The sequence below is a fragment of the Hyperolius riggenbachi genome, chromosome 5 (assembly GCF_040937935.1).
Source record: "Hyperolius riggenbachi isolate aHypRig1 chromosome 5, aHypRig1.pri, whole genome shotgun sequence".
NCBI lineage: Eukaryota > Metazoa > Chordata > Amphibia > Anura > Hyperoliidae > Hyperolius > Hyperolius riggenbachi.
The window spans coordinates 321313415-321324343 of NC_090650.1; the positions used below are offsets into that span (position 1 = coordinate 321313415).

The 10929-nt window shown below is 41.9% G+C and overlaps 1 protein-coding gene across 4 annotated transcripts in view; it reads left to right on the forward strand.

Annotated features, from left to right (window-relative positions):
* Positions 1-9233, forward strand: part of CABLES1 (Cdk5 and Abl enzyme substrate 1) — a 152131-nt gene extending 142898 nt beyond the window's left edge. For all 4 annotated transcript variants that reach the window (XM_068237255.1, XM_068237257.1, XM_068237254.1 and 1 more), the window contains 3 exons: positions 2915-3021; positions 5919-6126; positions 7504-9233. In XM_068237255.1, the coding sequence (XP_068093356.1) occupies positions 2915-3021; positions 5919-6126; positions 7504-7644 (456 nt within the window). In that variant the 3' untranslated portion in view covers positions 7645-9233. The remainder of the gene's footprint in view (positions 1-2914; positions 3022-5918; positions 6127-7503) is intronic.
* Positions 9234-10929: the final 1696 nt, after the last annotated feature.

Consider the following 10929-nt stretch of genomic DNA (forward strand, 5'->3'; position numbering starts at 1 on the left):
CTCTCTGAAGGAAGAAAGAGGGTTTGTCACCCTTCCACCCAGGGTGGTAATCACGAGTAAGATGTACAGAGGCGCCAATAGGATAAAAGATATTAAAAAGTTTAAAAAAATTTGGGTGCCAAGCGTACACTGGACTTGTTTAAGTGTATTACTCCTACTGTTGAATGCCTGCTGAAGCGGGATTGTGCCCGTGAAACGCGTTGCGATCTGTTCTTTGGAGTATGTGAATAAATTATTTGTTCTAAACTGACATTTCAAAGTCCATTTTTGAGTGGCTGGTCCACCGCCGCCACCCGAATTTTTTAAAACGTTTTAATATCTTTTATCCTATTGGCGCCTCTGTACATCTTACTCCTTTTGGAAATGGCTGCTTATGTAATTACTGTACCGTATTGTATTTGTTTTTGATGGATTGCTATCTCTGGTGTGTGTCATTTTACTGTTTCCGTGCCCTGCTTATGCCAAGCCCAATTCCGGGCACGACCCAGTCGTGCTTGGCGGAAAATAAATTCTGATTCTGATTCTCAGTGTGAAGCAGTACTCCAATTACACTCCCTGATTGATGTATACACAGGCAAGATGTTTTAAAGCACTTTAGGCCTGCAATTTAGCATTCAATGTGATTTCTGCCCTTAAAACGCTGCTTTGCGTCAAATCCAGATTTTTCCCCAGGACTTTTGGCATGTATCCCACTCATCCATTCAAAAACTCAGATGTTAGACCCCTTAAAACATCTTTTCCAGCCAGCGTAAGTGTTTCTAGTTTTCAAAGTTCGCGTCCCTATTGAAGTCTATTGCGGTTCGCAAAAGTTTGCGCAAACCAAACTTTTGCGGAAGTTCGCGAACCTAAAATCGGAGGTTCGGACCATCTCTGTTTGCCATTGACGTGATTATAGGCCTCTTGCACACTACATGCGATTCTGATCTTCTTCTTTTTTTTTTTTTTTTTCTTTTTTATACGTCTGATTTTTTTTTTTTATTCGATTAAAAAACAGCATGCAGTGCATTTTTTAATCTGAATCAAAAATCGGATCAAATACAAAAAATCATAATCGCCTGTATTCTGTATAAGAGGCCTTACATGCAATTCCGATTTGCGATTTTTAATCGGTACTGCATGCTGCGGGGTTTTTTTTTCTGCATTTTTCTTCTTGTGTTGATAGCATCCAGGGAAAATCTGAATCGCAAATCTGAATCAGAAATCAGATTTGCAATTTGCAGTGTGCAAAAGGCCCAACAGAGGTTTTAATGTGGAAATGCAGTCATTACATATATAAATTACAGTAACACCCTGTGGAGCCACTGGCTGTTGCCATCAAGGTGGAAGAAAATAATAAAGGTTATGAAATGGTCTTTTGGGTCTGTAAATTCAATATGTATGCAGAATCCCTTTTAGATGAGAGTACCGGAATGCAAACCTACCTAAAAGTAAACCTAGATAAGTCAATGGCCATGACTATCCATATATAAAAGACTTCCTGATGCAGGTTGAACTACCTTGCCAACACTGAAAGCATTTGAAATGAACTGGGAGGACTGGAAAAAGTATGCATCCCTTGCAACTACTTGACTGCTATGTAACTAAACTATGTGGCAGTAAGAAGCTATATTTACCTGCTCTGGACGATTTCTTCTCTTCCTCCACTGGCGGCTTTGAACTTCTAGCAGGTCTTCTGGGTCCCGATCACATGATATGACGTGATTGGGATCCAGCAGACCGTGTCAGCATTACAGTGCCACCTGGTGGTGAAAGAGGGCTGATGGAAGAGACTCTTCCCTCACCCTCTTCCACCACCACCGGGTAGCGCTGTAACGTTGACATGGTCTCCGGGATCCCGATCACATGTCATATCGTGTGAACGGAACCAAGATGACCTGCCGGGAGTATGTCAGCACCGTAGTGGAGGAAGATCTAGCCGTCCGGACAGGTATGTATGAAAGCTCCCTCCCGCCGCTGAGCCTGCCAGGATGGGGAAGGCACACTTCCCCAGGGGCAGGAAAAATTCAACCCTGTGGCAAGATAAGTTTTACTTGACTTGGCCGCCAAAGGGTTAAAAAAAATATTATAAACACCCAGACCCAGCCCAGCTCACCTCATTCTTGTACCGAGTCACCACCAGCCCCCACACACAGGCCTGGCTGGCTGCCGTCACTTCTCGCCCCCCCCCCCCCCCCCCCCCTTCCATCCTCCCTGCATTGCTGCAGCCGGATGGAACACAGGACTCTCTCGTACGGTCACTTGACTTACCACCTCCCTGCCCCACTGGCTGGCAGCGGCGGGCGCCAGCTCATCATCCCTGTATGTATGGGCCTGGCCGGCGGACTGCTGATTCACTTTCCCCGTTGGTGCCGATGGTGGTAATGAGCAGCATTCCTAACTTCTGGTTTCTGCCTCTGCCCACCGGCGCTGTCCTCATCATGTGCGGTGTGTATCCTGTGCGGCAGGGGCCTGGGGTGCCGGGGTACAGGCGAATGGTCGTCAAGGCGGCTAAGGCCTCAGGCAGGCGGTGGTAAGGAGAGGGGCGACAGGCCAGGCACTTCTCCACTCTTCTTCACTTTCTGTTTGTGCCTGATGTTGCCCCCAAACTTCCGCCGCCCGTGGAAGCTGCCTTACTTGGTGTCATGGGTGTCCCGGGCCTGACAGCAACCCAGGTTTGTGTGTACCCTTCTTCTTCTAAACCTTCCATCTACATACTACACTATATGTAACTCCCATTTGTTCTCTTGTGTCTTCCATTTTCTGGTTCAGACCTCCTTCAGTACCTCACCTCTTCATTTTCAACTTAGCAAGTTAGGAGGTTTTGGCTCACTTTAACACAGAAGCTTTTTCCAATGTATGCATGTATGGAAACAATACTGCAACTTGGTAAGGATAACATGGCTCCCCTGATATGTACGATCTTTTTACTTTGCAGACCACTGTTATAGAATATGTGAAACCATCTGACCTCAAGAAGGATATGAATGAGACCTTTAAGGAGAAGTTTCCTCATATCAAGCTTACTCTCAGCAAAATCAGAAGGTATGTGACATGCAGACTGTCCCAAGTGGGATTGAGCTATTCTCTCCAACTGCACTTGCAGTAGCCACCTTAGTGGTAACTTACTCTTGTGAGTATATTAAAGTTTTCTAGCAGGGCTGTGGAGTCGAAGCAATTTTGGGTACCTGGAGTCGGACTCTGTGGTTTCATAAACTGAAGAGTCGGATGATTTTTGTACCAAATCCCCAGCCCTGGTAACTATTAGACAAAGGAGTCGTGAGTCGGAGTTGTAGCCATTTGGGTACCTGGAGTTGCAGTCGGAGTTGGAGTCAGATAATTTTTGTACTGACTCCACTGCCCTGTTTTCTAGTACCAACCACACACAACTTACTACATCATATAGGTCCTTGGCATATCCTCTGTTTTAGCAGCTGTTCATGCGATTATCCTAAGATAAGCAGCAAGTTTCACTTAAAGCAGAGACTACTGTTTCCTCAACAATCTGTATGCACAAGTATTTGCATTGCTGTTTGTAGTTCATAGGATGGCCATATGTAGACTACAAAACACAGTTCCTGGAACTCACTGGCCTTCACAACTGTGGATACCTCACCATAATGAGGGAGCATGAGTCTGGCAAGTGCAAAAAAGCCATACAATTAAGAATAAGGTCAGGCTCTGCTTCAATTCCACTGTTTTATACGGAAAAAAATCATACTAAACACTGATTAGTCACTCAATGTGTCACTTTAAAAACATAAAATCCACTGCGGGATGTAAAGTTGCACAGCCTGCTGGGCTCACACACGTCGCACATCACACGCCCCAATCACACCTGGGATCCCATCATGCTGCTATTGGGTTAACACTATATCTCTAGAGTGACAATTCCAGGCTCTGCCAATATAATGTTTTACTTCAAAAAAGTTCTTCCTTATGATTTAACCATTTCAGCCCGCAGGATTTTTTTTCACCTTCTGCATCAGAGCAGTTTTCACCTCCCATTCATTCGCTAATAACTTTATCATTACTTATCACAATTTATTGATCTAGATCTTGTTTTTTCCGCCACTAATTAGGCTTTCTTTGGGTGGTACATTTTGCTAAGAATTATTTTTTTATAAATGCATTTTAACAGGATTAATAAGAAAAAAATTGAAAAAATGCATGATTTCTCAGTTTTCGACCATGATAGCTTTAAAATAATCCACGCTACCATAATTAAAACCTATGTATTTTATTTGCCCGTTTGTCTCGGTTATGACACCATTTAAATTTTGTCCCTATCACAATGTATGGCGCCAATATTTTTTTTGCATCCATCACTATTTACAAGCTTATAATTTAAAAAAATGTCCGTAGTATACCCCCTTCAAATGCATATTTAAAAAGTTCAGACCCTTAGGTAACTATTTATCTTTTTTTTTTTTATTGTAATTTTTTATTTTTCCATTAAACATTTTATTTGGGTAATATTTTGGTGTGGGAAATAAACAGTTAATTTTGAATGTTATTATATGTGTAGATTGTAATGTAAAAAATATGTAGATGTAGTTTTACTATTTGGCCACAAGATGGCCACCTTTTTTTCCCCTCCTTGTGCTTCTCGCTAAGCGGAAGTACAAGGAGGATGCGGAAATTTTTCCAGGCAGAAAAACTGAAGCCGCTCGTAAGAGCGCTTCGGTGTTTCTGCTGGGAAGACGGATTGGTGATCTGGAAGCATGTTCCCGTTCACTGATCCCAGGGCTACCGGGGGATGGCACGGGAGCGCGCCGAAGCGCAGCACCGCAGCAGAGCAGCCACCCGGACGTGAGCTTCACATCTGGGTGGCAGAAATGGTTAAAGTAGAGCTTCCTCTAAGCCACAGTCATAGATGGCTGGAACAGTTAGGCATATCTTAGCAGGTTCTTTACCTTCATGTAGCATAACAACTACAGTCCATAAGCATATAACAGGATTCCGCCTCTTAGAGGCTCTCACCACTCATGTGATCAATGGGCGGTAGTTTCCTGGCTTGTCTTTTTATGACGTCTCCAGTCAGTGCAACGATAACGTCGCACCATATTGTCGTATTGTTGCCATCTTGTGGATGTTGCTGTGCCTGCAGGCATTCAGTTTCCTTACAAGTGTGAGTGCGACCATAAGGTCGCATATAGTTGCTGCCATCTTGTGGACATTTTTCATATTTCAGCTCCACATATTCTCTGTTTTCCAATTAAGCACAGTTCAAACGTTCTCAACGGTGAATATATGTATATATAATTCCATTACATAGGATCCATTTTGTGGGTATGTTAATTCATTGCAGCCTGTTTCTTCTATTAGGCTACGTGTGGTTCCTTGGTATAATATAGTTGCGACTGGCAACACAGAGTATTTCATCTCTGTTGCCTGGTAATCACAGACTATAGTGTCCCCATTTTTAAAAAAAGGTTTACTATTGTGGTCATTGCTAACTATAATGGATTTTAATTATGACTTAATCTCAATTACATAGTGGCTATGGACTGAAGTGTCCCCATTTTTAATTTTCTTTTATACTTGAACAGTGGAATTGAAGCAGAGCCTGACCTTATTCTTTATAGGATGGCCATATGCGCTTAATAATTGTGGTGCAGCTGGCATTTTCCATCTCCTTTTGCTAACCAATTGTTTACATTCAGGTAGTGGCCATCTAGATCTACTGAGTCGTCTTATTTAATTTTTAGTTGTCAAGTTTGGTAAGATACCTCTGCATATGGATATTTTATGATCCTGCTTGATCTACATTCATGTGTTCTCTTCAGTTTCCTTCAATTGATTTTCTTGTGTCCCTCGATTTGCACCTGAGTAGCTCACTAATTCAAATCATTGCCAACCTGGCCACTCTATCTTTAGTAAAGATACACCGATCATTACAGTTCTGCTGCATAGATCATTCTCTTAATTGTTGTCCACAGCCTGAAGCGGGATATCCGTAAGCTGGCCCAGGAAGAATGTGGCTATGAGGAGCCTACTGTGGCCATGGCTTTTGTATATTTTGAGAAACTTGCATTGAAGGGGAAACTAAACAAACAGAACCGAAAGCTTTGTGCTGGAGCCTGTGTCCTATTGGCAGCCAAAATTGGGAGTGACCTCCGAAAACACGAAGTCAAGCACCTCATTGATGTAAGTACAGAAGCCTCCTGATTGTCACATTACAAGATATCCATGATTACAGAAAACCACCTAACATGCTTAACAACATCTAGGTAGATTCAAGAAATGCAATTTACAACAGGGGTCTCTAACTCGCGGCCCGCGGGCCATTTGCAGCCCTCGATGCAATATTTTGTGGCCCGCGCCGGCAAAAGCTTCCTTATAGTTTGCTTCAGTTGGTTGGGCATTTTGTGAAATCCCTTATGCGGCCCAGCCTCCTCCTGACTTTGCCTCCTGCGGCCCTAAGGTAAATTGAGTTTGAGACCCCTGGTTTACAAGAAATATAAATGTCTCATTTATTTTCAGAATCCTAGTATATGGTAGAAACCAACATTTTTTTTTTCTGTGTTTTAAAGCGGATCCAAGATGAAAAAGTAACTATAACAAATAACTTGTCTATATATCTTATCTAAAGTTTAGATAGTTTACACAGCAAATCTATCTGCAAACAGCTTTAAAAGTTAATCATTATTTATTGCTGTGATACAATGAGGGCAGCCATGTTCTGTTTGTCACATTGTCACAGGCCTGAGGGCTGGAGATGCTATCAGCTTGCCTGTGTGTAAATTCAGTCCCCTCTCCTCCTCCCTCCTCCCCTCTGCCTCTGAAATCAATGGCTAGTAACCCCCTCCTCCTCCTGCCCAGACTGAGCTCCCATAAGCCCCTGCTACCTGGGACTGAGTGCCAAGGCTCTCTGAAAAGCTGTGGGCGAGTGTTTTTTTGTTTTGTTTTAATACAGTAATTCCCTATATACTAAACAAGTATTTGGCTTGAGGAATGCCCTATAAACTATAAGAAAGGAACACAATTATGCAATGAGTAAAAGTTTATCTCGGATCCAATTTAAGGGGACCTTAAAAATAGGGAACACATTCACAAACCATTTAGCCCTTGCTGTATTACTAAAGTGAGTTACCATCTAAAGACAGCCTGCTGTGGTGAATGGAAAAAGTCTGTTACTGTTTTGTCTTGTCAAAGCTGGAATGGCTCCTGATAGCAAATAAGATGTCCTAAACAAGATACTGAGAAGTATATTGTCCTTGTTCCCCACCACCCTTGGAAACTTACTTCACCTCAGCATGCCAACAAAATGTTCTTCTTGTGTTATAGTTGTATGTTTGGGAATACCAAAAAGGGCAATGTTTTTCTTTACAGAAATGGGTCTAGAGTTTTTCTAGAGTTCTGTTTGAAGGAGTCACACCAATCACCTACAAATCTGTCTATAATATACTTAACAGCTCCAAGGAAAGTAAACTTATCTTTAAAAACGAGTGAATTGGTTCTGCCAGGAAGAAAGTGCTTAGCATTACATCAACAGTAATTGTATGATTTTTTTCCTCTTGACAGAAGCTGGAAGAGAAATTTCGTCTGAACAGACGCGAGTTGATGGCATTTGAGTTTCCGGTCCTTGTTGCTTTGGAGTTTGCTCTTCACCTGCCAGAGCATGAAATTATGCCCCATTACAGACGTTTGATGCGAAGCTCCTAGCACAGACTATGTTGTCCAGGTTGTCTTCTGGACATTGGAAGATCTTGCAAAGCATGTTGAGCTGCTACTGAACGTTTGAAAAAAAAAGAAGTCTCGTTTCTGTTACTGTCCCATACCGGAGGTAGCCATATTGTCAACTGACCTTACACTCATGAAAATGCAGCCTCCATTTCATTCAGCTGATCGGTTAGTAATGCCACCATTCCATGCTCCAAAGTACCAGTGCTGCAATATATTAGTGAACCTATTTTACCGGTTGTTTTGCCTTAGATTTTTCATGGTTGCAACCTGAATAAGGGGGCAGAAATGTTCACTTATCGGCATCAGTGAGGTTTATGAATGGAGCTTAGATTCTAGGATCGTTGCATCTGCGTCGACAATGGAAGAAATTGCCTGGCTACCCTTTACTCCTTCCTGCAATGTTACTACAGTGTCAGCTTCTTTTATGACACTTTTTAAGTTTATTCTCCAAATAGTTGTGTGGAACATCCATGGGTAACTGAAGCCAGTACTACTGGAGTTTGTGGATTCTCCATAGCAGTGGTGTATTCTTGGATTGGGAGCAGATGAAGGTATATACTTAGTATATAAGTCATTAATAATAGTAATAGGTGGCACAGCAAGAAATACTTTTCGAAGTCCTATTTTATTGAATATTTGTTAAGCTGACAAAATGGCTACCAGCGCCTGGGTACGTAGCATGTACACTTACATTATATACCAGTGTTCTCATTGGTTCAGCTATCTGGTATTGTTTTTACATAGACTGTATTCCAAATACCTGTTAAGAGGAGATGTAACATATATGGACCTCAGTCATTAGTACTACTCTGGACCTCTAGAGTACTTTGAAGTCACAAGAGGACTTTGTCATGTCGTCACCTTCAGGGTCTAATGCTCATCGTAAAGTGAAGGACAATTCATTGAGGTGCCATGTCAGATCTTAACCTTCACTGTGTCATAAAACAAATGTGCCAATGTATTTCCTATTTTCTTACTTACAAAGAAAGAACTTGTTTGCCCACCTGTATTGCAGGAACCCAAGTAAAGGACTTGAGTGTGGATGAATAAACTGTGTGGGTTTCATGCTTTATGTTGGCACTGGGCATGACACGCATTTGGACCAACACTACAAAGTATTTCAGCATTTCATTCCAACTGTATACTGTCTAAAGCCAGGATGTTTTTGTGAACTTCTTTCTTCAGTGATGATTTTTCGTAAAAAGCCACGACATTTGAATCTATTGCACTTCTCCGCTGTGGAGATTATGCTTTGCGTCGCACAACTTGGTGTTGAGACTCTTATGTGCTCTATGTTAGAGTGCATCTTAAGCACGTTTTCTTGTGCTAAATGTAAAGCAGTGTTCTGAGACAGGAACTGCCTTTTTTCGTCTTGATCAACAATACACTCATCTCTGATACTGACTCATGTGCGATTTCTACAAATCAGCATAGCCTTGTCAAGCATCACAAGAGAATGGATGCCAATGTCTCATTTTGGAGCATAATTGCTACTTGTATGTTATTAAGCTGTTAAATGTGTGCAGACAGCTGCTTTCTTGTTCAGTATAATTACAACTTCAACTACATTTGTCATTATTCATCTGAGCTCATTCTAAAATGCTTAACAAAGAGCAGTGATTTGCAAAGTACAGTAACTAATGACCTATTTTTATGGGAATTTGAGTGGGTTTTTTCCCTTTATTTACCAATAATATTCATATTTGAAGGTGGACTCTGGGCTCAACTAAAATGAGGTTGTATTTACCTTTGCCTCCTGACAGCTGGTGAGACCTGCTTTAGTTTGCAATCAGTACCCATGCATCTTAAAAGCCCCAAGTTTCAGCTTTCAAAATGGACCTTCACTAGCCTCCTACCTCTTTTTCTTATGCAGATCACACATGCCACTTGTGACTAGGGATGGTCATTAATAAGCCAGTGAGAGCTTGTGACTAGGGATGGTCATTGAGATGCCAGTGAGAGCTTGTGACAAGGGATGGTCATTGAGATGCCAGTGTGAGCTGATGCTGATTTTATGCAGCTTCAAAATAGACCAATCAAATGCACAAACTTTGCATCAATATGCAGCTAGCATCTCAATGACAAGCCCTACTTCTGACCATAAGTCATGTGACCACTTCCCAGCTCATGGGAGGTGGGGACAGGTCAACAAATGGTTCTGCACCCTGGGTAAGCAACACAGGACCACTCTTATGCTGAATACACACTGTGCATTCGCGCACTCGATTTCCCGCTCTATTCCCGTCGATTTGTTTATTTCCAACATGTCCGATTTGGATTTCGATGGATCGTTAGGTAGATTTGCATGCAAAGCATGCCAAATCGACCTAACGATCCATCGAAATCCAAATCGGACATGTTGGAAATAAATGAATCGACGGGAATCGAGCGGGAAATCTCGTGCACGAACACACCGTGTGTATCCAGCATTACAGTAAATGTAGTAAATGACACCGAAGGGGGAGGGGGTTTGATTCCTAAAGAAGTGTCCCCATTGGCTATTACCACAATTTTAGCCTAAAAATGGGGGTGGGGGTATTTTTATTTGAAATGCATGAGTTGATATGCTCTGAAGAGAGAGTCCGTGATTCTGGAAGGTCCGTTCTTGTTTGGGTTTTAAAACTAAAAATTTAAGTTGAAATAACAGCGTATCTGACCAATTTCCCAGCTCTGGCTCAAATAAAGTAAATTCTACTTTACAACTCTGTTCATTGGTTACTACATCTCTAACATAGTACCCAACGGTGGCAGGCCATTATGTAACCTCCATCTTTAATGTGCACCTGCTATGACAAATAGAGAATCTGTCATTTATATTTCCTTTCTGAAAATGTTAGATGGTTTTAATGTCAATCATTTTAAATAATAGGCTGAGTCACTTTGTTTGCTGGAAGTGTACAAATTTGGAGTCTGAGTAGTATCAAAATCTCTGATCCAAATATGTGCTGTATGATTGTCACTTGGGAAATATAAAGTATAGAATAAGCATTACTGACAAGAATCAAGTACTTTTTTCTAATAAAGCTACACAGGCATTTTTGTTTGTGAAATAGTAGTCAGCAGGGGCTGGAGGTGGGGGGAATCCAAGCTTATTTTAGGGTAGTGCTGCAGGAATGACCCTGTTTTATGCTGCTGCACACACCTGTTTCTGGGGCCAGGCCTTGTACCTCGCAGCAACATCTGAAAAGTGATTGGAGAACTATGAATGTGATTTTTCCAATCAGGTGACCACCAAGATCAACTGGGATTGGCTAATTACATTGA